At 42.5% G+C, this 27,647-nt stretch overlaps 1 protein-coding gene across 1 annotated transcript; it reads right to left on the bottom strand.

Moving 5' to 3' along the window:
- Nucleotides 1–448: 448 nt before the first annotated feature.
- Nucleotides 449–23,330, bottom strand: LOC106611405 (dnaJ homolog subfamily C member 27). The gene is made up of 7 exons (XM_082955807.1): nucleotides 22,907–23,330; nucleotides 16,952–17,034; nucleotides 14,288–14,357; nucleotides 11,547–11,711; nucleotides 11,168–11,290; nucleotides 7,622–7,782; nucleotides 449–4,325 (listed from the first exon to the last, which is right to left on the bottom strand). Exons 1-7 carry the CDS (start codon nucleotides 22,991–22,993, stop codon nucleotides 4,193–4,195), a joined length of 822 nt encoding a protein of 273 aa, XP_082811933.1. The 5' UTR covers nucleotides 22,994–23,330; the 3' UTR covers nucleotides 449–4,192.
- Nucleotides 23,331–27,647: the final 4,317 nt, after the last annotated feature.

The raw sequence follows: 27,647 nt of genomic DNA, 5'->3' as shown, positions 1-27,647 counted from the left end.
TAAGCACACAGCCAAGACATCGCAGGAGTGGCTTCGGGACAAGTCTCTGAATGTCCTTGAGTGGCCCAGCCAGAGTCCGGACTTGAACCCGATCAAACATCTCTGGAGAGACCTAAAATAGCTGTGCAGCAACGCTCCCATTCAACCTGTCAGAGCTTGAGAGGATCTGCAGAGAAGAATGGGAGAAACTCACCAAATACAGGTGTGAAAAGCTTATAGTGTCATACCCAAGAAGACTCAAGGCTGGGGCTCCCGAGTGGTGCAGCGGTCTAAGACACTGCATCTCAGTGCAAGAGCTGACACTAGAGTCCCTGGTTCGAATCCAGCCTGAATCACATAGGGCGGCGCACAATTGGCCCAGTGTCGTCCGGGTTTGGCCGGTGTAGGCCGTCATTGTAAATAAGATTATTATATATTTTTTTTAAATAGTCATAGAATCACTAGTCACTTTAGTAATGGAACACTGGTCACTTTAATAATGTTTACATATTGGGCAAAATGTTGAAAAATACTGTTATTAACTGTAATACGGAAGCCTCCTGTAAAATTACTCTAACATACTATTTCTTTACAGTAATAGGATCAACGTTAGCTGTTACAAAAGCAGCAACTACACTTCCCGGGGTCCACACAAAACATGAAATGAATAGACAAAATATTAATTGACGCCACTAACTGACAGTCAACCCAGCCAGTCACACGGCTGGAGACAAGGTACCTCCCCCAACCCAGCCAGTCACACAGCTGGAGACAAGGTACCTCCCCCAACCCAGCCAATCACACAGCTGGAGACAAGGTATCACGCCCCCCCCCAGTCACGTCTTAACACTTACTAATATGTCAACACTAACACATCATAACTCCCTGTTATTCATTCACACAGTCTCTCACAGAGCTAATCAAGGTAAACACACCGTATCTACCACACGGTATCGAAGCTAGTGATCACTCACTCTGTTGTCATTGTTCACTCACTGTGCTCTGCTCTGCCTGGTTCAAAACATGCTTCACAGTAACAATTCAGTTCAATAAATATCCTCTTATCAAATAGATAAATCATCACCATAAATATTCACATATATAAACATACTATACATGATGAAAGAAACAAATCATAGTTCAATACATATTACACAGGTCTGGAAGTACCACTACCTATCTTTATAGTCATACAGTATATGTTCACTCTTCTGGTGGTGATATAAAAATATAAATAGTATGGATTTCATATACACATCTGTCTGCGTGTTTAAATACCATGCTCACTACTCAGGCTAAATCATCCATCTTCTCATGTCTTAGTTGTACCTTAAAAGGCCCAGTGCAGTCAAAAACGTGATTTTTCTGTGTTTTATATATATTTCCACACTATGGAGGTTGGAATAATACTGTGAAATTGTGAAAATGATGATACTGCCCTTTTAGTGTAAGAGCTGTTTGAAAAGAACGCCTGAAATTTCAGCCTGTTTTGGTGGGATGGAGTTTTGGCCTGCCTGGTGACGTCACCGGGCGGTGAATTAGGTAATAGACCAATAAGAGAGTTCCAAACCTCTCTGCCAATAACAGATAGTTTTCCATTTTACCTTCCCCACTCAGACTATTCCCACAGTGAAATTAAGAAATTGCTCTTTGCTAATAAGCTATTTTTGTTTCTTTTTGACCATTTGAATTAAAAACAAATCACATTAAGGTACTTAATTTTTACCCAGAAATGATTTGATATGGAGATAAACATGTCTGCATTGGACCTTTAACATGTCAGTCACTTGGACCAATAGGAGCCGTAAACAAACACCTCAGTCAAGTTTGTCTAAAATACCCAGTGGGCCGTATCAGAAAACACATTCACTAAGTTAACCTGCTCCCTTTTACATTTGCTCCCTTTTACAAGCTGCTCCCTTATTACAAGCTGCTCCCTTTTACAACCTGCTCCCTTTTACAAGCTGCTCCCTTATTACAAGCTGCTCCCTTTTACAACCTGCTCCCTTTTACAACCTGCTCCCTTTTACAAGCTGCTCCCTTTTACAAGCTTCTCCCTTTTACAACCTGCTCCCTTTTACAACCTGCTCCCTTTAACAAGCTGCTCCCTACTACAAGCTGCTCCCTTTTACAAACTGCTCCCTTTTACAAACTTCTCCCTTATACAAGCTGCTCCCTTTTACAACCTGCTCCCTTTTACAAGCTGCTCCCTTTTACAATCTGCTCCCTTTTACAACCTGCTCCCTTTTACATGCCTCCGCTCCCTTTTACAACCTGCTCCCTTTTACAACCTGCTCCCTTTTACAACCTGCTCCATTTTACAAACTGCTCCCTTTTACAAGCTGCTCCCTTTTACAAGCTGCTCAATTATCTTATTATTCTTACATTTTTATTTAAAAAACTTGGATTATGGGTTGTTGTGTTAATTATAAGATGCCATTTTCAAAATGTATCTTCTTAAACATATGAAGTTATTGAAGAAAATGTAGGTCAGGTGAGCAGGTTTAACTAATTGATTGTGCTTGGTAACATAATTTCCTATTCCAGGTTCTCACAGACATACAATCTATAGAACGGGCCTCCCCATTCAAGTCAATAGGATCAGAGGCTCCAAAACCCTTTCTATAGATTGTATTCTATGATTACAATCTCTATCATCATCATCATGTAAACACCAATGTTAGGGTTTGGCACTGCTGATGTCATAGCTCTACCCACCAATCAGGTGCTCTGTCAGCTATGAAGTCATCAGCAGACATTTCAGTAAACGTTTTTTGAAGGTGGAATGATGACATTGATTGGAACAATATGTCGTCATTATCAACTACAACAATATAGGAATAGAAAAGATATATCGGGGGGGGGGTATCTAACACATTTTGGATGAGTAACAGGATGTGACTGATGATCCAGAGTATTATAGCCAAACAGGGTTTTGGTTTGGTCTACTGAGAGCTGGGGCTCTGTAGTGGGGGATGGTGGATCTACATGTGATTCTCTAGAGCCAAGGTTGGCACTTCCTTAAGAGGTTTGTTTGGTGCAGTTTCCCCATCTCTCAGTTAGTTACTACACCCCTCGGTGAATCTGTGGCTGTGGAGACACAAAATGTCTTGAGGAAGGAAACACAGCATACGCTGTGAACACCGAGTTATACTGTATGGGGTTGGCTGGGGTAAGTATTTATAAGGATGAGGCCAAACTTGTCCAGAGGGCAGAGTAGGGACTGTAGTCTAGTATAGACCAGTGCTTCTCAAACCCGTTTAAACATTAAGAAAAATGGTCCATTAGTCACATCCCTGCAAGATGACAGACCAACATTTCTGACGTCAGAAAATTATAAAATCGGGTCATCCGACGAGGGTCTGGAAAATGGAACAGCCATCATCGGTGTGTTCTCGACCCGCTCAAACTACGAGTCCCGACGTAGTGATCCTAGTCCACGTTCATAGGATTTCAGGAAAATTTGTCTGGGACAGCAAAAAAAGGTGCCGAATATGTTTTAGCATTACCCACCTTATTACAACCATTCATGTTTACAGCACCTATAGCTCTTATCCAGGGTGTTACGTGTGTGCAGCTTGCTGATGTTGAGCCTTCCTTAGCTCTGGACCAGAGCTAACAACATCTGGTTAGTAGAAATTGATACAGTCACATATCGGGATATAATTTTTTGACAATATTGCAATATAATTCTTGTTGGCTGCACCAACATTTATCCTTCATAGCTTGTTCTCCATCTCCTTTTTAAATAGGGAACAAATTCATTTTCAGCACTTTTTTTCTCCCCATGACTGATCAAAACTTGTTTCCATATCATATCGGCACCTAAGTATTGTGACCAATATCGTATCGTGAGGTCCCTGGCAATTCCCCGCCTTACTGGTTAGGACCAAGTTAATGACTTACCAGGACTTCCATTGACTTCTCTCTGCAGTGTTTGAAAGATGACAGTTTAAAGCATTGATAGTCTTCCTTACAGAGAGACAGAGTTGCTGTGGCACATTATCAGTAGCGACTTTATAAAACACTGTTGTAGCTAAATGTAATGGCACCTGGTGGGAGGGGTGGAGAGCAGGGAGGGGGATGGGAGAGGGGGATGGGGATGGGAGAGGGTAGAAAAGGCTAATGACGGTCTGGGGCGAGGGGACAGGGTGCCCATGTGAAGTGTAGATCATTGACCGGAGTCCCTAGCTGGCGTTGGTTGGTGGAGTGTCTACTTGATGTTCTTGAGCAAGGAGGTGCGAGCGTTCACCACGGCCTTGAAAGCATCCTCGCTGCCCGGGGCAACGCACTTATCCGGATGGAGCAGCACAGCCAGCTTCCTGTATGCCTTGTTAACCTCCTCCCTGGAAACACAAACAGGAACCAAAGTTAGACCAGGAGGAAGGCACTGCTGAAGCCGCCGTGTGTGTGGAAGAAGTTGATTGTCAGGTGGACGGAGTAATGAGTAATGAGATTCTCCACTGTCTTCTAATCCCCTCGCTAAATCCAAGCCCCCAATCCCCTCCACACACACACACCTAGCTGCCTCATATCAGGGAAGATAGAAATTACTAAGAGAAGTCTGTTTTTTGAGAGTGCGAGAGAGAGAGTAGGGAGAGTGCGAGAGAGAGGGAGAGAGAAAGAGAGTGAGAAAGAGAGAGGCAGCGAGAGAAAGAGAGAGCGGTAGAGAGAGGTAAAGAGAGAAAGAGAGAGAGGTAAAGAGGTAAAGAGAGAGTTCGTCCCATATAAATATAATCTCATTCTAGTTCTGCTGTTACTCTCTCTCTCTGGTCTGGATAGTCCAGATAGTCCAATATAGAGGCTCTACAGATGATCATACTATCAACAAACTATCTATTGATAAGCAACCGCTTGCTAAGGCTACGGTTAGGTTTAGAATTAGGGTTAGAATAAGGGTTAGAACAAGGGTTAGGGCTAGGGTTAAAATAAGGGCTAGGGTTAAGATAAGGGCTAGGGTTAAAATAAGGGCTAGGGTTAAGATAAGGGCTAGGGTTAAAATAAGGGTTAGAATAAGGGTTAGAATAATGGTTAGGGCTAGGGTTAAAATAAGGGCTAGGGTTAAGATAAGGGCTAGGGTTAAAATAAGGGTTAGAATAAGGGTTAGAATAAGGGTTAGGGCTAGGTTTTAAAATAAGGGCTAGGGTTAAAATAAGGGTTAGAATAAGGGTTAGAACAAGGGTTAGGGTTAAGATAAGGATTAGAATAAGGGTTAGAATAAGGGTTAGGGTTAGAATAAGGGTTAGAATAAGGGTTAGGGTTAGAATAAGGGTTAGGGCTAGAATAAGGGTTAAAATAAGGGCTAGGGATAGAATAAGGGTTAGAATAAGGGTTAGGGTAAGGGTTAAGTTTAGGGTTAAGGTTAGAACTAGGGTTAGTAGATAGGTTAAACATTGCTGATAGTCAGTCCATCTGTAGATGCTCTACAGACTATCCAAATAAAGTGTTCTCTCTCCTTTTGCCAACATGAACCTGTCATGTCAATAAACACATTTCATTTAATTGAGTGCTGATCAGATTGTGGAGGATGAATTGACAGAGTAGAGGATAGGATAGCGTGACTGAGTGGGCTGTTGGAGTGGGACTGCATGGTAACATGGCAACAGGGTCTAATTGCAGTAATAGACAGGAAGGGGTTAAGAAGAGATGATCTTTCCTCCTCCTGATCTTCTTAAGCCCCTGTTGTCATAACAACCTCTAGCCCCTAGACACTTATCTAAGAGCGATTGGACAGGTCATTGTGTCATTCTGAGCGATTGGACAGGTCATTGTGTCATTCTGAGCGATTGGACAGGTCATTGTGTCATTCTGAGCGATTGGACAGGTCATTGTGTTATTCTGAGCGATTGGACAGGTCATTGTGTCATTCTGAGCGATTGGACAGGTTTGGTGTCATTCTGAGCGATTGGACAGGTCATTGTGTCATTGGAGCTATTCCAAGTGTCTAGGGCACAGGGGTCAACTTCAGTGCAAGTGTCTTGGGCAAAGGGGTCACATTCATTCCAAGTGTCCAGGGAACAGGGGTCAAACTCAATCCATGGAGGGCTGAGTGTCTGCATCAGTCCTCCCTTCACTGATCAATTAAGGTCATTGGTTAGTTAGGAATTCTCCTCACCTGGTTGTCAAGGTCTCAATTGGTTAGTTAGGAACTCCCCTCACCTGGTTGTCTAGGTCTCAATTTGTTAGTTAGGAATTCTCCTCACCTGGTTGTCTAGGTCTCAATTGGTTAGTTAGGAACTCCCCTCACCTGGTTGTTTAGGTCTCAATTGGTTAGTTAGGAATTCTCCTCACCTGGTTGTCTAGGTCTCAATTGGTTAGTTAGGAACTTCCCTCACCTGGTTGTCTAGGTCTCAATGGGTTAGTTAGGAACTCCCCTCACCTGGTTGTCTAGGTCTCAATTGGTTAGTTAGGAATTCTCCTCACCTGGTTGTCTAGGTCTCAATTGGTTAGTTAGGAACTCCTCTCACCTGGTTGTTTAGGTCTCAATTGGTTAGTTAGGAACTCCCCTAACCTGGTTGTCTAGGTCTCAATTGGTTAGTTAGGAACTCTCCTCACCTGGTTGTCTAGGTCTCAATTGGTTAGTTAGGAACTACCCTCACCTGGTTGTCTAGGTCTCAATTGGTTAGTTAGGAATTCTCCTCACCTGGTTGTCTAGGTCTCAATTGGTTAGTTAGGAACTCCCCTCACCTGGTTGTCTAGGTCTCAATTGGTTAGTTAGGAACTCCCCTCACCTGGTTGTCTAGGTCTCAATTGGTTAGTTAGGAACTCCCCTCACCTGGTTGTCTAGGTCTCAATTGGTTAGTTAGGAATTCTCCTCACCTGGTTGTCTAGGTCTCAATTGGTTAGTTAGAAACTCCCCTCACCTGGTTGTCTAGGTCTCAATTGGTTAGTTAGGAACTCCCCTCACCTGGTTGTCTAGGTCTCAATTGGTTAGTTAGGAATTCTCCTCACCTGGTTGTCTAGGTCTCAATGGGTTAGTTAGGAACTCCCCTCACCTGGTTGTCTAGGTCTCAATTGGTTAGTTAGGAACTCCCCTCACCTGGTTGTCTAGGTCTCAATTGGTTAGTTAGGAACTCCCCTCACCTGGTTGTCTAGGTCTCAATTGGTTAGTTAGGAACTCCCCTCACCTGGTTGTCTAGGTCTCAATTGGTTAGTTAGGAACTCTACTCACCTGGTTGTCTAGGTCTCAATTGGTTAGTTAGGAACTCCCCTCACCTGGTTGTCTAGGTCTCAATTGGTTAGTTAGGAATTCTCCTCACCTGGTTGTCTAGGTCTCAATGGGTTAGTTAGGAACTCCCCTCACCTGGTTGTCTAGGTCTCAATTGGTTAGTTAGGAACTCCCCTCACCTGGTTGTCTAGGTCTCAATTGGTTAGTTAGGAACTCCCCTCACCTGGTTGTCTAGGTCTCAATTGGTTAGTTAGGAACTCTACTCACCTGGTTGTCTAGGTCTCAATTGGTTAGTTAGGAACTCCCCTCACCTGGTTGTCTAGGTCTTAATTGGCCACAAATTTAAAGGAAATAACAAAAACCAGCAGAGACTCGGCCCTCCATGGAATGACTTAAGACACCCCTGGTAAGGGGATCAGGGGTTTCTGGACTGGGCCTGAGGCTCCATGTTGGACTCCTGACCCCTGCTCTTACCGTGTGGCTCCAGGTTTTACCCCAAGCATATCCCAGGAGTCCTTGCTGTTGCGTATGCGTCGGATGGTGTCGGCCTGCTCCTTGGTGAAGCCGACAGTGACCTCCGCAACCGGGCGCTTCCCGCCATTCTCACACATGTCCGTTATGGAGGAGAAAAACGCCTGGAGAACACACACACACACACAAAGATCACTACAATCTATCATCTAGCTACAGTTGAAGTAGGAAGTTTACTTAGGTTGGAGTCATTAAAACTCGTTTTTCAACCACTCCACAAACTTCTTGTTAACAAACTATAGTTTTGGCAAGTCAGTTAGGACATCTACTTTGTGCATGACAAGTAATTTACCAACAATTGTTTACAGACAGATTGTTTCACTTATAATTCACTGTATCACAATTCCAGTGGGTCAGGAGTTTACATACACTAAGTTGACTGTGCCTTTAAACAGCTTGGAAAATTCCAGAAAATGATGTCATGGCTTTAGAAGCTTCTGACATCATTTGAGTCAATTGGAGGTGTACCTGTGGATGTATTTCAAGGCCTACTCTTTGCTTGACATCATGCGGAAATCAAAAGAAATCAGCCAAGATCTCAGAAAAAAATTGTAGACCTCCACAAGTTTGGTTCATCCTTAGGAACAATTTCCAAACGCCTGAAGGTACCACGTTCATCTGTACAAACAATAGTACGCAAGTATAAACACCATGGGACCACGCAGTCGTCATACCACTCAAGAAGGAGACGCATTCTGTCTCCTAGAGACGAACATACTTTGGTACGAAAAGTGCAAAACAATCCCAGAACAACAGCAAAGGACCTTGTGAAGATGCTATAGGAAACAGGTACAAAAGTATCGATATCCACAGTAAAACGAGTCCTATATCGACATAACCTGAAAGGTCGCTCAGCAAGGAAGAAGCCACTGCTCCAAAACCACCATAAAAAAGACAGACTACGGTTTGCAACTGCACATGGGGACAAAGATCGTACTTTTTGGACAAATGTCCTCTGGTCTGATGAAACAAAAATAGAACTGTTTGGCCATAATGACCATCGTTATATTTGGAGGAAAAACGGGGAGTCTTGCAAGTTTAAGAACACCATCCCAACCGTGAAGCATGGGGGTGGCAGCATCATGTTGTGGGGGTGCTTTGCTGCAAGAGGGACTGGTGCACTTCACAAAATACATGGCATCATGAGGAAGAAAAATTATGTGGATATATTGAAGCAACATCTCAAGACATCAGTCAGTAAGTTAAAGCTTGGTGGCAAATGGGTCTTCCAAATGGACAATGACCCCAAACATACTTCCAAAGTTGTGGCAAAATGGCTTAAGGACAACAAAGTCAAGGTATTGGAGTGGCCATCACAAAGCCCTGACCTCAATCCCATAGAAAATTTGTGGGCAGAACTGAAAAAGCATGTGCAAGCAAGGAGGCCTACAAACCTGACTCAGTTACACCAGCTCTGTCTGGAGGAATGGGCCAAAATTCACCCAACTTATTGTGGGAAGGTTGTGGAAGGCTTCCCAAAACGTTTGACCCAAGTTAAACAATTTAAAGGCAATGCTACCAAATACTATTTGAGTGTATGTAAACTTCTGACCCACTGGGAATGTGATGAAAGAAATAAAAGCTGAAATAAATCTCTGTACTATTATTCTGACATTTCGCATTCTTAAAATAAAGTGCTGATCCTAACTGACCGAAGACAGGGAATTTTTACTAGGATAAAATGTCAGGAATTGTGAAAAACTGAGTTGAAATGTATTTATCTAAGGTGTATGTAAACATCTGACTTTAACTGCATCTATCATCTACCTACAGTATCTATCTATAAAGGAGACTAGACATCTACCACCCCACTAACACTATCAGATTAGAGTCATAAAGGAGACTAGACATCTACCACTATCAGATTAGAGCCATAAAGGAGACTAGGCATCTACCACCAATCAGATTAGAGCCATAAAGGAGACTAGACATCTACCACCCACTACCACTATCAGATTAGAGTCATAAAGGAGACTAGACATCTACCACCCACTAACACTATCAGATTAGAGCCATAAAGGAGACTAGACATCTACCACCCCACTACCACTATCAGATTAGAGACATAAAGGAGACTAGACATCTACCACCCCACTAACACTATCAGATTAGAGTCATAAAGGAGACTAGACATCTACCACCCCACTAACACTATCAGATTAGAGTCATAAAGGAGACTAGACATCTACCACCCCACTACCACTATCAGATTAGGAGGCAATTTAGCCTGTTTTTTGCCCCCCCCACTTTGGTTCTGAAATCACCCACTAATTCACTTATAATTTTTGCAGATGAAGTGTTTGAGCTAATAATGTATCGATATTTAGCGTTTACAAATGAGCTATGACATAGCCAATCAATATATAGCACAACGTTGGACTTCAAAATCGAATGCAGTGCGCAGTGCGCCTCGCAAAAAGTGATTGGTGTCCCTCGTTATGAAATGATTAACTTGACCGTGTATATCTAAAAAATGACCATGTATGATTGTTTAAAGCAGAACTACCAAAACTATTGCTGATGGTGAATCTGAACGATCAAAATAAAATATATTGTAAACCCCATTCAGCAGCTAATTTGTATTCCCGGTAAAAACACACATTTTCAACAGCGCATAGATAACAATAACCTAGAAAATGACATAGGCTGTCACTCAACTAATGAAGCCATTTTAGCATTTGAATGCTGAAGGTGCCACAGATGTTCAAGATCAGAAACAGGCTGCCTGGTGTACAAAGCTGGTCACAGTGCTGTTTGACTAGGCTACTGATATTCCCTGGGGTTGCTCAGTATTCACAATGACTTGTAGATCAATGACTGTCAACACAGTTACATGCAGTTAGACCCTGATGGGGCGAGGGCTGACGGAGAGAGGGCTGACCGAGAGAGGGCTGACGGAGAGAGGGCTGAAGGAGAAAGGAGAGAGGGCTGAAGGAGAAAGGGCTGACGGAGCGAGGGCTGACGGAGCGAGGGCTGACTGAGCGAGGGCTGACGGAGCGAGGGCGGACGGAGAGAGGGAAGATGGAGCGAGGGCGGACGGAGCGAGGGCGGACGGAGAGAGGGAAGATGGAGCGAGGGCGGACGGAGCGAGGGCGGACGGAGAGAGGGAAGACAGAGAGAGGGTTGACGGAGCGAGGGCAGACGGAAAGAGGGAAGACAGAGAGGGAAGACGGAGCGAGGGCAGACGGAAAGAGGGAAGACAGAGAGGGAAGACGGAGCGAGGGCAGATGGAGCGAGGGCGGACGGAGAGAGGGAAGACAGAGAGGTCTGACGGAGCGAGGGCTGACGGAGCGAGGGCTGACAGAGAGAGGGAAGACAGAGAGAGGGAAGACAGAGAGAAGGAAGACCGATGCATGCTACATTTAGATCGGTTATGGGTCCGCAGACCGATGCACTTGTATCTTAAACATTTGAATAGGGAAAACGATGCGTATCGGTGATTCGTTATCCATCCATCTATGAGGTAACCAGCTGTGTGTGTATACATACCTGGAACATCTCACTGATGCCCTCTCCGCTCTGTGCTGATGTCTCAAAGTAGTGGAACCCTCTAGACTCTGCCCATAGCCTGCCCACTCCCTCGTCTACTACACGACGCTTAGTCAGATCCACCTGGCGGCCACACACACACACGTACACGGTATTAAGTCCAATGAACCTTGTTATTGATTAGCATTGTTGGGTTTTGAGTTTGTAAGAAAGGCATTTCACTGTACTCCTGCATGTGACATTAAAACTTGAAAAACACACACACACACACACACACACACACACACACACACACACACACACACACACACACACACACACACACACACACACACACACACACACACACACACACACACACACACACACCCACACACACCTTGTTGGCACACACAACGAAAACGATGCTCTCCATGTTAACCATGGAACCCATCTCCTGTTTCATCTCCCCCAGCCAGCTGTCCAACGCATCGAAACTCTCCCTCAGACCTACATCATACACCAACACCACCCCCTGGCTGTCCTTATAGAACTCATTACGAACCTGCAGAGAGAGAGAAAGAGAAAGAGACAGAGAGACAGAGAGATAGAGAGAAAGAGAGATAGAGAGAGACAGAGATAGAGAGAGAGACAGAGAGATAGAGAGAGACAGAGAGGCAGAGAGAGACAGAAAGACAGAGAGATAGAGAGACAGCGATAGAGAGAGATAGAGAGAAAGAGAGATAGAGAGAGACAGAGATAGAGAGAGAAAGAGAGAGAGACAGAGAGAGACAGAGGCAGAGAGAGACAGAAAGACAGAGAGATAGAGAGACAGCGATAGAGAGAGACAGAGAGATAGAGAGACAGAGAGACAGAGAGATAGAGACAGAGAGAGACGGCGAGATAGAGAGACAGAGAGACAGAGAGAGAGAAAAGAGAGAGACAGAGAGACAGAGTGATAGAGAGAGAGAGAGAGACAGAGAGACAGAGATATAGAGAGATAGAGAGACAGAGAGATAGAGAGAGACAGAGAGAGATAGAGAGAGAGACAGAGCGATAGAGAGAGACAGAGAGATAGAGAGACAGAGCGATAGAGAGAGACAGAGAGATAGAGAGACAGAGAGTAGAGAGACAGAGAGAGATAGAGAGAGACAGAGAGATATAGAGACAGAGAGAGACAGAGAGACAGAGAGACAGAGACAGAGAGACAGAGAGACAGACAGAGAGAGAGAAAGACAGAGAGACAGAGAGATAGAGAGAGACAGAGATATAGAGAGATAGAGAGACAGAGAGATAGAGAGAGACAGAGATATGGAGAGATAGAGAGACAGAGAGATAGAGAGAGACAGAGATATGGAGAGATAGAGAGACAGAGAGACAGAGAATAACAACATGTGTGACCTGTTGCCTGTTAAAAGGGTAACCAGTGGAGTATAAACACCATTGTAAATACAACCTATATTTATTTATTTCCCCTTTTGCCACAGACTAAACATTTTGCCACAGACTAAACATTTTGCCACAGACTAAACATTTTGCAACAGACTAAACATTTTGCAACAGAATCTGCGTAATGAGGGTTAAGCGCAGATTCTGTTGCAAAACGTTAGGTCTGTGGCAAAACATTTTGCAACAGAAACCGACAGAGTTTCTCCAAACGGGATTATCTACATTTTAGTCATTTAACAGATGCTCTTATCCAGAGCGACTTACAGCAACAATTAGGGTTTAGTGCCTTGCTCAAGGGCACGTCGACAGATTTTTCTTCTAGTCGGCTTGGGGATTCGAACCAGTGACCTTTCGTTTACTAGGCTACCTGCCGCTCTCTTTTCTATTGGACAGATGCAGGTAGGATCCTTCCCTGTTTCATTCTGTTTGCTATCGTTTGGTTCTTAAACAATAACCGGTTTCCATAATGAATATACCCATGCTGTTCCTGTGAAGCAATTTATTATTACACCAGTAAGAGGTGCTGTTGTTACACAAATCATCATTGAGTCAAACGCAGTAGTGAAGTGCATCTCATGTTTTCATTCAGTATAGAAACAGCAGAAAATCCACAGTCAACACACAGACAGCGTGTCTGGACATGAAAGTGTAGATGTTTTTCTGGTCAGACGTGTAAAAGTATTTTCCAGTATGCTAGAAGGATAACAGGACCATGATTCACGTTTTAAATATGTCTTTGAATTCAACTTTATGTTCCACTACTTTGGCCAGGTCTCTCTTGAAAAATAGATTTGTAATCTAACCGGATAAAATAAACGTCAGATAAATCTAATTTATTTTTTTATTTAACTAGGCAAGTCAGTTAAGAACAAATTCTTATTCACAATGATGGCCTACCCGGGCCAAACTCTAACCCGGACGAAGCTGGGACAATTGTGCGCCGCCCTATGGGACTCCCAATCACTGCCGGTTGTGATACAGCCTGGAATCGAACCAGGGTCTGTAGTGACGCCGAGATGCAGTGCCTTAGACCGCTGCGCTACTCGGGAGCCCATAAGGTGGTAAGGTGCTCACTGACCTCAGAAGATCAATAAGGCATTAAGGTACTCACTGACCTCATATAAGATCAATAGGGTACTCACTGACCTCATAGAAAATTAATAAGGCAGTAAGGTACTCACTGACCTTATAAAAGATCCATAAGGAAGGAAGGTACTCACTGACCTCATAGAAGCTCAATAAAGCAGTAAGGTAGTCACTGACCTCATAGAAAATTAATAAGGCAGTAAGGTAGTCACTGACCTCATAGAAAATGAATAAGGCAGTAAAGTAGTCACTGACCTCATAGAAGCTCAATAAAGCAGTAAGGTAGTCACTGACCTCATAGAAAATGAATAAGGCAGTAAGGTAGTCACTGACCTCATAGAAAATGAATAAGGCAGTAAGGTAGTCACTGACCTCATAGAAAATGAATAAGGCAGTAAGGTAGTCACTGACCTCATAGAAAATGAATAAGGCAGTAAGGTAGTCACTGACCTCATAGAAAATGAATAAGGCAGTAAGGTAGTCACTGACCTCATAGAAAATGAATAAGGCAGTAAGGTAGTCACTGACCTCATAGAAAATGAATAAGGCAGTAAGGTAGTCACTGACCTCATAGAAAATTAATAAGGCAGTAAGGTAGTCACTGACCTCATAGAAGAAGGGGTGTCCTGCCATGTCAAAGATGTTCACTTTGATCTCTCTGTCACGCACCTGGACTCTGATGGAGATAAAGAAAACACCCAATCAGTCAGACTTCAGTAGTCTCTACAGCAGTGGTTCTCAACAATGGGTACTAGTAGGCTTACTGGTAAAATGCACACATCGGGGTACTAGTAGGCTGACTGGTAAAATGCACACATCGGGGTACTAGTAGGCTTACTGGTAAAATGCACACATCAGGGGTACTAGTGGGCTTACTGGTAAAATGCACACATCGGGGTAGTAGTAGGCTGACTGGTAAAATGCACACATCGGGGTACTAGTAGACTTACTGGTAAAATGCACACATCGGGGTACTAGTAGGCTTACTGGTAAAATGCACACATCGGGGTAGTAGTAGGCTTAATGGTAAAATGCACACATCAGGGGTAGTAGTAGGCTTACTGGTAAAATGCACACATCAGGAGTACTAGTAGGCTTACTGGTAAAATGCACACATCAGGGGTACTAGTAGGCTTACTGGTAAAATGCACACATCAGGAGTACTAGTAGGCTTACTGGTAAAATGCACACATCAGGGGTACTAGTAGGCTTACTGGTAAAATGCACACATCAGGGGTACTAGTAGGCTTACTGGTAAAATGCACACATCAGGAGTACTAGTAGGCTTACTGGTAAAATGCACACATCAGGGGTACTAGTAGGCTTACTGGTAAAATGCACACATCGGGGTAGTAGTAGGCTTACTGGTAAAATGCACACATCGGGGTAGTAGTAGGCTTAATGGTAAAATGCACACATCAGGAGTACTAGTAGGCTTACTGGTAAAATGCACACATCAGGAGTACTAGTAGGCTTACTGGTAAAATGCACACATCAGGAGTACTAGTAGGCTGACTGGTAAAATGCACACATCAGGAGTACTAGTAGGCTTACTGGTAAAATGCACACATCAGGAGTACTAGTAGGCTTACTGGTAAAATGCACACATCAGGGGTACTAGTAGGCTTACTGGTAAAATGCACACATCAGGGGTACTAGTAGGCTTACTGGTAAAATGCACACATCAGGAGTACTAGTAGGCTTACTGGTAAAATGCACACATCAGGGGTACTAGTAGGCTTACTGGTAAAATGCACACATCAGGGGTACTTCATGCAGAGCAGGGATTTCGTTAATTATCGTTTACACAATTATTATTGCATTCCTAGTGTTGATCAAAGCTCAGAACGTTTATATTCTTGTTCTGAGTTCTAAACACGCCTGCCTCTTTGCGAACAAGTGGAATCATAAACAGTTGCTTGTTCGTTATGTTTGCCTGCCTCCTCCTGATTGCCCCCCCTCAGATTAGCACATTCACCACTCTCTCAAATGGCTAAGTACATCCTGTCGGGTCACAGGCCGATGGCCAGACTACTCCAGCTCAGAGTCGGTAGGGAACTAAAGATGCTGCTGACAGTGGATTTAAACATGCCGGACAGATATGATTTTTTGGTTTTGTTTAATCGTCCACGACTCCTGCCATGTCTGCAGGTATTCCTCCAAACAAAGAAAACCAGACTCTTGGAGAATAAGTGCACAACTGGTAAATAGTCACTTGTAGCTAGATATATATGTCAGTCAGTTAGGTGGCTAGCTGCCGGCAGAGACTTCTATTGCAGTAATGAATGGTAAAGGGCTTTGGCTAGAAAGATGAAGCGAAAAGCTTACATTAAATGGACGTCAGCAGTTCTCATCCCAACTTTCCAGAGTCTACTGAGACAGACAGTGGTGTTGTGCTCTGTGGTGAGGCTGAGGCAGGCTGCAAAACGCATGCAGGAGGAATTTATTTAATTTAATTTAACCTTTAAATTTAACTAGGCAAGTCAGTTAAGAACAAATTCTTATTTTACAATGACGGCCGCTACCCCACCGGCCAAATCCTCCCCTAACCGGGACGACTCTGGGCCAATTGTGCGCCGCCCTATCACACTCCGGATCACAGCCGGTTGTGACACAGCCCGGGAACGAACCAGGGTCTGTAGTGATGCCTCTAGAAACGCAATGCAGTGTCTTAGACTGCTGCGCCACTTGTTTTTTTTTACCACTAAATCACCGACGCAGAGCTGTAAATGTACATGATAGTAACAGTAACCAAAGGAGATGGAGATCCTAGAGAAAAAAGATGACCACTATGGTGTGTGATCATCCACACAGTACTACAGTCCACTTGTCTCCTTTACTTAAAACGATCTGACAGTAACGGAACTGAGCTGTGCATCTGGTCTACAAATGATAGAAATACACTTGAGTGTACAAAACATTAAGAAACCCAGCAGCGTTGCAGTTCATGACACAAACCGGTTCCTGGACCCTACTACCATACCCCGTTAAAAGGCACTTAAATCTGTTGTCTTGCCCATTCACACTCTGAATGACACACAGACACAATCCATGTCTCAATTGTCTCAACGCTTAAAAATCCTTCTTTAACCTGTCTCCTCCCCTTCATCTAAGTGGATTTAACAGGTGGCATCAATAAGGGATCCTAGCTTTCACCTGGATTCACCTAATCAGTCTATGTCATGGAAAGAGCAGGTGTTCATAATGTTTTGTAAACTCAGTATATGCCTCTTACTGCTACAACATGTGTCATCATTGGGGACAACTTACTTGGTGACCCCATAGTCAATCCCTATGGTGGCCAGATACTTGGGCACAAACCTCTTCTCACAGTATCGCTTGATGATGCAGCTCTGTAATCAAGAAAAAGTAGTAGAGGTGTATAAAGTAACAAATATAATACATATATAGAGCACATTACACATGGAAACTATATTTCATTCAATGCAGCAATTGCCATGTAAGCATGGATGATCAGTGGTCGTGATGGTATTGATGCATTCTGCGATAGGCTACCCTAGCTGGCTGGCATGCTTTAGAGGGGGACATCATCTCATTGTTGAATATTGACTTAAATGATTTACATGCATCTGTTCAGCGGAGGTTTTTTGCTCCATTGTAAAATGTGATCCAAATTCATCTCATTCCATCTTCTTCCACTGCCGGCCACTGGGCTTCCTTTCATCACCATATTTAATGGTGAGTGGAAATGTTTCAGATGTATAAAACTGGTAAAACATCTGGCTCATTGTTCTATCTGTGTAGTAACAAAGTGTAGTAACAAAGTGTAGTAACAAAGTGTAGTAACAAAGTGGAGTAACAAAGTAGCAAAGATCCTGATAACCAGGGGTTGGATCTGGTTCAGGGAACAGAACCGAAAACGAAAGTGATCTATACTGTTCAGAAACAGAACCGTTGTTTTAAAAGCATGGGAACCGGGTTAATAACGTTATTTTATGCCCCACATTTCTGTCAATCAGAAACTTCTTCCAGCTGTCTGTCTGTCTGTCTGTCTGTCTGTCTGTCTGTCTGTCTGTCTGTCTGTCTGTCTGCCAGCCTGTCTGTCTGCCTGCCAGCCTGTCTGCCTGCCAGCCTGTCTGTCTGTCTGTCTGACTGCCAGCCTGTCTGTCTGCCAGCTGAACATCTTGGCCAGTGTGTGTAGGCTACCTGTCTCACCGTTCTTATTATACCTTAGTGGTCTCCTGTTGTATGTTTCACAGCTTCTATGGCCTTGAGAAGGTATCTACTGGAGCCACAACCTATAGATCAACACTGTGAGGTGTGGCTTAAAGTGACCACACCCCCGAGTAGGGTATTGTCTTTACTCCCAAGTTAAATTGCCTCCTCTACTCATAACCCGCCAACTAGGGATGCACGATATATCGGTGAACATATCGGAATCGGACGATATTAGCTAAAAATGCCAATATCGGTATCGGCCCGATGTCTAGTTTAACGCCGATGTGCAAAACCGATGTCAAAGCTGATGTGCATACCTCTATAACGTAGTTAGATGAGGTCCATACCTCTATAACGTAGGTAGATGAGGTCCATACCTATATAACGTAGGTAGATGAGGTCCATACCTCTATAACGTAGTTAGATGAGGTCCATACCTATATAACGTAGGTAGATGAGGTCCATACCTATATAACGTAGGTAGATGAGGTCCATACCTCTATAACGTAGGTAGATGAGGTCCATACCTATATAACGTAGGTAGATGAGGTCCATACCTATATAACGTAGGTAGATGAGGTCCATACCTCTATAACGTAGGTAGATGAGGTCCATACCTATATAACGTAGGTAGATGAGGTCCATACCTATATAACGTAGGTAGATGAGGTCCATACCTATATAACGTAGGTAGATTAGGTCCATACCTATATAACGTAGGTAGATGAGGTCCATACCTCTATAACGTAGGTAGATGAGGTCCATACCTATAGAACGTAGGTAGATGAGGTCCATACCTATAGAACGTAGGTAGAGGTACATACCTCTATAAAGTAGGTAGATGAGGTCCATACCTCTTTAACGTAGGTAGATGAGGTCCATACCTACATAGCATAGTTAGATGAGGTCCATACCTCTTTAACGTAGGTAGATGAGGTCCATACCTATATAGCATAGTTAGATGAGGTACATACCTCTATAACGTAGGTAGATTAGGTCCATACCTATAGAACGTAGGTAGATGAGGTACATACCTCTATAACGTAGGTAGATTAGGTCCATACCTCTATAACGTAGGTCGATTAGGTCCATACCTCTATAACGTAGGTCGATTAGGTCCATACCTCTATAACGTAGGTAGATGAGGTCCATACCTATATAGCATAGTTAGATGAGGTACATACCTCTATAACGTAGGTAGATGAGGTACATACCTCTATAACGTAGGTAGATTAGGTCCATACCTATATAACGTAGGTACATGACGTAATGACGACGCGTAAAATTTTGCTCTTCACGTGCAACACAGTATTTCTAACCTTGCCCACAATGTCTGTTGTGTGGACCGAGCAGTCAACAAGTCGAGAAGTCATTTGAAAGAGTAAGAACATTTTCAGCGAGACAACTCAAAAAGACGAAATCCATTAACGCCAGGATAATGGAATTCATTGCCCTTGACAATCAACCGTTCTCTGTCGTGTGTGATGTTGGCTTTCGCCGACTGGTCGAGAACCGGTACACACTACCAAGTGCGCTATTTTTCAGATGTTGCCCTACCGGAGTTACACAGTAATAGCATCACTGCTATTAGCTTCACGACATACATACATACAAAATATACACTAGCACTGTCAAAGCTGTACAAAAAAGTCTGCAAACAAGCAAACACCGGCCACAAACAACGTGTTTACAATACCACGTTGGCAATAAAGAATTATTTGTTTGACCGCAACTTCTGGGGTAGCTACTTTTAGCTTGGTACCTAGCTAGCACCAATACAACCAGCCTGAAAACAATGACCAGTAGAAACTGCAGTCATTTTCATTATGCTTAACAATGATTTAGGAATCCTTGTGAGTAAGTATTAGCTAGGTAGCCACTTGTTGTTTGCCTATTGAAATTGAACTTCAGTTCATGAAAATAAATAGCTAGCCATAGCTGAAGTTATAAGCAGCCAGCTAGTTTAATCTGGCTAGTGATGCTCGACCGGACCGGGTTATGTGTTGTGAAGCTAGCCACAATAAGGATTAGGCACAACAGTGGAATTTGTGGTTTACCTTCAAAATAAAAGTACCTCTTTGAAAGTGATGCAGAAGGCTACAATTGGTGGAATCATGCCATATTTAGACTAGATAATGTTAAACAAGGTTGGAATGTGAAGTAATGAAATCAGTCTACTCGGTAACACCCACAGAACACAACTGTGAAGAGTTTACGCAAATATTAGCATTGTAGCTCTTATTGTGGGACTGTGACTGTGTGAAATCACCTCCCCAGTCAGCCTATTGTGTGTATTGACATTCCTATCGCACAGCTTTACCTAAGGATTGGGGATCAATGAAATGGGGTATCAGTCTACTCAATACCCAAGATATTTTCTTCCCAACGTCCTCCTCAGAGTTATCAGACTCCAGAACATCCACACAGTATTGTTTTTCCTCTGGAATAGTGTTCAATACACAGGTTGACAATAAATGTGGTTCAATTCACAGTTGTTTCAGAGTCCCACAATAACAGCTATGACGCTAATGTTCTCTGGGTGTCACTGAGTAGACTGATTCCCCATGTCATTGATCCACAATCCATAGGTAAGGCCGTACAGTGAAATAAGTAAGCCCCCAATGCAATTCTAAAGTACAATACATCCAGTGTGATTTCAACAGCTTTTTGTCAAATTAACAAATTATTGTATTTTGTTGATTTTATATAAAAACATTTCAAACTCGTTTAGCACAATCTATTCAATTATGGCATAATTCTACTATTTGTATTCATTTGCATCACTGTCAACGACATACTTTTATTTTGAAGGCTAACCGCAAAGTCCACTATTGTGGCTAATCTTTATTGTGGCTAGCTTCACATAGATGTGTCCGACCAGCATTAATCAAATAAGACCTGTCTTATAAATTAGGGTTATTTTAGATGATGAGACCTACCTATAAAGCTAACTATAGCTACTGAAACAGATTATGTTGTTTTGCTATGTTTTTGGGGAAGAACATTGTTTGTATCCATGAGCTAGCTAGCTTGTTTTATGACCAGCACTGTAGGTGCGAGACGCAACTTTACCAGCATCATAGCATACGTATCAATGAATCGTTGTGACATGAAATACAAGTGGAAGTGCAATCAATGTGTAATAACTACATAAAAAAATATATAAATGCGTTAAATTATTATGTGACGTGCAGTCATATTCAGGTCCTGATTGGTCACCAAGCTTATTTGACACGTCAAATAGTGTTATCTTTTTTGACACGCAAACACCCAAACGGCGTTCCATAGAAATCCTGGTTGAGAATGAAACGACTGAACAAATGAACAACGAAACAGCACAGCAAGTTAGTGAAAGAAATAGGTTTGATTATGTTTTACTGGTAATGGAGACATACGTAAATGTCAACAAAATAACTTTTTGGTCAGTGTGGTGTGTGTAACCTTTATTTAACTAGGCAAGTCAGTTAAGAACAAATTCTTATTTACAATGACGGCCTACCCCGACCAAACCCAATTGTGCGCCGCCCTATGGGACTCCCAATCACGGCCGGATATAACACAGCCTGGATTCGAATCAGGGACTGTAGTGACGCGTCTTGCACTGAGATGCAGTGCCTTAGACTGCTGCGACCATGTGTGTGTGTGTTAACTATTTAACTGTAGTAGAAAGCTTTAAAGGTCGGTAAAATAAAAATATTGGATATCGGTATCAGACAAAAATGTCATATTTTTGTGTTGCATCACTACCAACAACGGCTGTTTTATTTGTTTTGATCATTCAATAAATATTTGGGATATGCTTGGTTGGTCATTTTTAACATACTTCCATGTTGTTTTATTCAAAAAACTACATAATACCTAAAAACACTTTGATTTTAAGTGTAAAAATGTACATCTGTTCATGCTAACATTCCATGCGACAGTCTGCCACGATTATCAGCTAAAGAGCCGATTCCAATGGGCTTTCTTTAGCTAGCTAAGGTTAGCTAACTAACCCTGCTTTTATAGCTAAAATGATGAAAAGCTGTTGCGTACCGTTTTGTTTGAACAACAGTAGGAGGAAAGACTACCAACTTAAGTTTCATCAAGGACCAGGTAAGACGAACCGCATGGTTTCAGGCTATACGCCACGATGATTGACATTTTAGTTATTTTGCAGATGCTCTTAATCTAGAGAGACTTACAGTAGTAAATGCTGTATTTCAAATGGCACCTTCTGGGCCCGTGGGAATCGAACCCAATACACTGGCGTTGCAAGTGTCTTGCTCTACCAACTGAGCCACACAGGACCGTGTGTGCTCCCGAGTGGCGTAGCGGTCTAAGGCACTGCATTTCAGTGCAGGAGGCGTCATTACAGACACCCTGGTTCGATTCCAGGCTGGATCACAACCGGCAGTGATTGGGAGTCCCATAGGGCGGTACACAATTGGCCCAGGATTGGCCGGTGTAGGCTGTCATTGTAAATAATAATTTGTTCTTTACTGACTTGCCTAATTAAATAACAGTTAAATAAATACATTTAAAAAATGATGGAAAGTCGCTAGCTAACACTTGTTTGTATCTAACAGGCTATGTGTATTGCCTGTGTAAACCTGGAGATATTGCCTTAGGCTACTTTGGGCCATATGATAGGTTTGTCTGCACAGCTGGTTTCCGGTGAGGTAAGTATAATGCGACAGTGTATTTTATTGAAATGACATTACATTGGAGTAATGATTTTATTGAAATGGCATTACATTGGAGTAATGATTTTATTGAAATGACATTACATTGGAGTAATGAGAGTACCTACCCTACTCCGGCGTGGTCACGTTAATCCACGCCTTGCCGTGTGTATCAATTGGAAATATTTTTTATTTTATGAAAAACTGACGTGGGAGCTCCAGTTCACACACACTGGTCGCCGTTCAACTCCATCGTAAATTGTAGAGTTGAGTTTAGTCGTCTAGCTAGTTACCTGTCTTCTTACATGTATCTGTACAGTTGCTGTCATGTTAACGTTGTTAGGAAAGAAAATAAATCATCTAATTTAGCTAGGTGACTCACCTTGCCCACCTCGGCATTGCCAAGGCTGATCACTTTCACACGGAGTGATTTCTTGTTCTCACGTCTCTTCTGCACATTTGAGTCCATGCTAATGAGATTCACCAAGTATTTAAAATATGTTATTTACGTCTTCGATGAAGGCTGTCAAAACACCTGGAATTACAATGCTAGCTAGCTAGCTTAGCACGCCCCTTAACGTTAGCTGGCTAGCAGACATTTACTCCCATCGTTTACGACAGTATACACCCCTGCATCGTTATTTCATCTAAAATATTATCTAGACTCGTTGAATTCTGGACAAGTGTAATATGCATCGGATGGGATAGGTATCTTGCTGTGCTAGCCAGCTCTGCTGTTTTACACAGCGGCAGCAGATGCATTATGAAGTCAGCGTTGGCAAAACCCATAGTCATCCACGTTGATGTCATAACCCTCAATATACCAGCATTGGGTGGAAAATGGGAGCCATATTGGTCAGGGACAAAATCCAACCCAATCTAATTGGAATAAATGGCAGTAAAGGAATAATCCTGATTTTACTTATGCAGGGAAATAAAAGTAAGGTATGTGATTGTATCAGCAATTGTGAATATATAATTATTGTCAACCTAAAATACAGTCATATAATTATAAATACAGTTTCTAGTGTATTTCTTTTTAAATGTCTACATTAGTGTTTTCTTGGAAAGCTTTGGATGTTATTACATGATACAATATCAGTACTTTTTGCATTTACAACATGTGTATTGTGTATGGCTGGATTGATTGCTTTGTTTCAATGGAATGTTGGCATATTGACAGTTAATTTGGGTGAAAAGTGGCTGGCTAGCTAACAAACATACATTGCCGATAAATTCTTAAGATATTGTGTAAAATAATGAATTTTATCACAGGACTGGCAAGCCATGGTTGACCAACTTTCTGACTAAAATGGCGGACTTTTATACCAGAAGGGTTTACCACTCTAGTATTCTAATTCCTAATTACAGTGGGGGGGGGAAAGTATTTAGTCAGCCACCAATTGTGCAAGTTTTCCCACTTAAAAAGATGAGAGAGGCCTGTAATTTTTATCATAGGTACACCGCAGCTATGACAGACAAAATGAGAAAAAAAATCCAGAAAATCACATTGTAGGATTTTTAATGAATTTATTTGCAAATTATGGTGGAAAATAAGTTTTTGGTCACCTACAAACAAGCAAGATTTCTGGCTCTCACAGACCTGTAACTTCTTCTTTAAGAGGCTCCTCTGTCCTCCACTCGTTACCTGTATTAATGGCACTCGTTTGAACTTGTTATCAGTATAAAAGACACCTGTCCACAACCTCAAACAGTCACACTCCAAACTCCACTATGGCCAAGACCAAAGAGCTGTCAAAGAACACCAGAAACAAAATTGTAGACCTGCACCAGGCTGGGAAGACTGAATCTGCAATAGGTAAGCAGCTTGGTTTGAAGAAATCAACTGTGGGAGCAATTATTAGGAAATGGAAGACATACAAGACCACTGATAATCTCCCTCGATCTGGGGCTCCACGCAAGATCTCACCCCGTGGGGTAAAAATTATCACAAGAACGGTGAGCAAAAATCTCAGAACCACACGGGGGGACCTAGTGAATGACCTGCAGAGAGCTGGGACCAAAGTAACAAAGCCTACCATCAGTAACACACTACGCCGCCAGGGACTCAAATCCTGCAGTGCCAGACGTGTCCCCCTGCTTAACCCAGTACATGTCCAGGCCTGTCTGAAGTTTGCTAGAGAGCATTTGGATGATCCAGAACAGGATTGGGAGAATGTCATATGGTCAGATGAAACCAAAATATAACTTTTTGGTAAAAACTCACCTCGTCGTGTTTGGAGGACAAAGAATGCTGAGTTGCATCCAAAGAACACCATACCTACTGTGAAGCATGGGGGTGGAAACATCATGCTTTGTGGCTGTTTTTCTGCAAAGGGACCAGGACGACTGATCCGTGTAAAGGAAAGAATGAATGGGGCCATGTATCGTGAGATTTTGAGTGAAAACCTCCTTCCATCAGCAAGGGCATTGAAGATGAAACATGGCTGGGTCTTTCAGCATGACAATGATCCCAAACACACTGCCCGGGCAACAAAGGAGTGGCTTCGTAAGAAGCATTTCAAGGTCCTGGAGTGGCCTAGCCAGTCTCCAGATCTCAACCCCATAGAACATCTTTGGAGGGAGTTGAAAGTCAGTGTTGCCCAGCGACAGCCCCAAAACATCACTGCTCTAGAGGAGATCTGCAATGGCGGAATGGGCCAAAATACCAGCAACAGTGTGTGAAAACCTTGTGAAGACTTACAGAAAACGTTTGACCTGTGTCATTGCCAACAAAGGGTATATACAAAGTATTGAGATAGACTTTTGTTATTTACCAAATACTTATTTTCCACCATAATTTGCAAATAAATTAATTAAAAATCCTACAATGTGATTTTCAGGATTTTCTTTCTCATTTTGTCTGTCATCGTTGAAGTGTACCTATGATGGAAATTACAGGCCTCTCTCATCTTTTTAAGTGGGAGAACTTGCACAATTGGTGGCTGACTAAATACTTTTTTCCCCCACTGTATATGACCCAAATTATTTCTGTTATATTTAGGTATACATTTAAGAATCAAACCAGCTGTATGTAACAAGAAAAAGTATATTATTTACAGCTAGTTATCTTCATATAGATTTTTGTTAATGTTGTTTAAAACTGGAAGCAGTTTCTATGGCAACAGCGAGAAACGACTGCAGATGATAGAAAAACATTTTTTTTTAATCCATTAATGGCATACCCCTGTAAACTGTATTAGAGGTTTGTTAGCTAGTAGCCTACTTTGGCACACAAGCAGGCACACGAGTGCCCTAACTTTACATAGCAGTATGGCACTGAATCAGTGTTGGAGTATGTTTTTCTGTGTCATGATTAGGGCATTGGACAAATCGTCTTTATAGTGTAGGCAGTTTCAGTAGGTTACACTTAATACATCTGAATTAATTTTAGATATGGATTATGGGAAGATAGGGATCATGTGATGGGCTTTAGAAGGAAAACGTAGGCCTAAACTCCATAAACCATGTTGTTCACTAACTTGTGATGGATGCATTGATTGGCCAAATAAAGATTATGATGTTTCATGTACAGTGCCTTGCAAAAGTATTCATCCCCCTTGGTGTTTTTACTATTTTGTGGCATTACAACCTGTAACTTAAATAGATTTTTATGTGGATTTCATGTAATGGACATACACAAAATAGTCCAAATTGGTGAAGTGAAATGAAAAAAATAACTTGATTAAAAAAAAAATCAAAAAAATTGAAAAGTGGTGCAGGCATATGTATTCACCCCCTTTGCTATGAATTCCCTAACTAAGATATGGTGCAACCAATTACCTTCAGAAGTCACATAATTAGTTAAATAAAGTCCACCTGTGTGCAATCTAAGTGTCACATGATCTGTTACATGATCTCCATATATACACCTATTCAGAAAGGCCCCAGTGTCTGCAACACCACTAAGCAAGGAGCACCACCAAGCAAGCGGCACCATGAAGACCAAGGAGCTCTCCAAACAGGTCAGGGACAAAGTTGTGGAGAAGTACAGTTCAGGGTTATAAAAAAATATCAGAAACTTTGAACATCCCACGGAGCACCATTATAACAAAATTAAAAGAACATGGCACCACAACAAACCTGCCAAGAGAGGGCCGCCCACCAAAACTCACGGACCAGGCAAGGAGGGTGTTAATCAGAGGCAACAAAGAGACCACAGCGGAGATTGGAGTATCTGTCCATAGGACCATTTTAAGCCGTACACTCCACAGAGCTGGGCTTTACGGAAGAGTGGCCAGAAAAAAAGCCATTGCTTAAAGAAAAAAATAAGCAAACATGTTTGGTGTTTGCCAAAAGGCATGTGGGAGACTCCCCAAACATATGGAAGAAGGTACTCTGGTCAGATGAGATAAAATTGATATTTTTGGCCATCAAGGAAAACGCTATGTCTGGCACAAACCCAACATCTCTGATCACCCCGAGAATTTCATCCCAACAGTGAAGCATGCTGGTGGCAGCATCATGCTGTGGTGATATTTTTCATCGGCAGGGACTGGGAAACTGGTCAGAATTGAAAGAATGATGGATGGCACTAAATACAGGGAAATTCTTGAGGGGAAACCTGTTTCAATCTTCCAGAGATTTGAGACTGGGACGGAGGTTCACCTTCCAGCAGGACAATGACCCTAAGCATACTGCTAAAGCAACACTCGAGTGGTTTAAGGGGAAACATTGAAATGTCTTGGAATGGCCTAGTCAAAGCCCAGACCTCAATCCAATTGAGAATCTGTGGTATGACTTTAAGATTACTGTACACCAGCGAAGTTGGAGCAGTTTTGCCTTGAAGAATGGGCACAAATCCCAGTGGCTAGATGTGCCAAGCTTATAGAGACATAACCCAAGAGACAAGCAGCTGTAATTGCTGCAAAAGGTGGCTCTACAAAGTATTGACTTTGGGGGGGTGAATAGTTATGCACGCTCAAGTTTTCATTTATTTTTTTTACTTATTTCTTGTTTGTTTCACAATAAAAATATTTTGCTTCTTCAAAGCAGTAGGCATGTTGTGTAAATCAAATGATACAACCCCCCCCCCCAAAAAAATATTTTAATTCCAGGTTGTAAGGCAACAAAATAGAAAAAATGCCAAGGGGTGAATACTTTCGCAATCCACTGTAACCATG

The sequence above is a fragment of the Salmo salar genome, chromosome 09, assembly GCF_965601325.2.
Source record: "Salmo salar chromosome 09, fSalSal1, whole genome shotgun sequence".
Classification (NCBI taxonomy): domain Eukaryota; kingdom Metazoa; phylum Chordata; class Actinopteri; order Salmoniformes; family Salmonidae; genus Salmo; species Salmo salar.
This window is presented reverse-complemented; position numbering and strand designations above follow the sequence as displayed.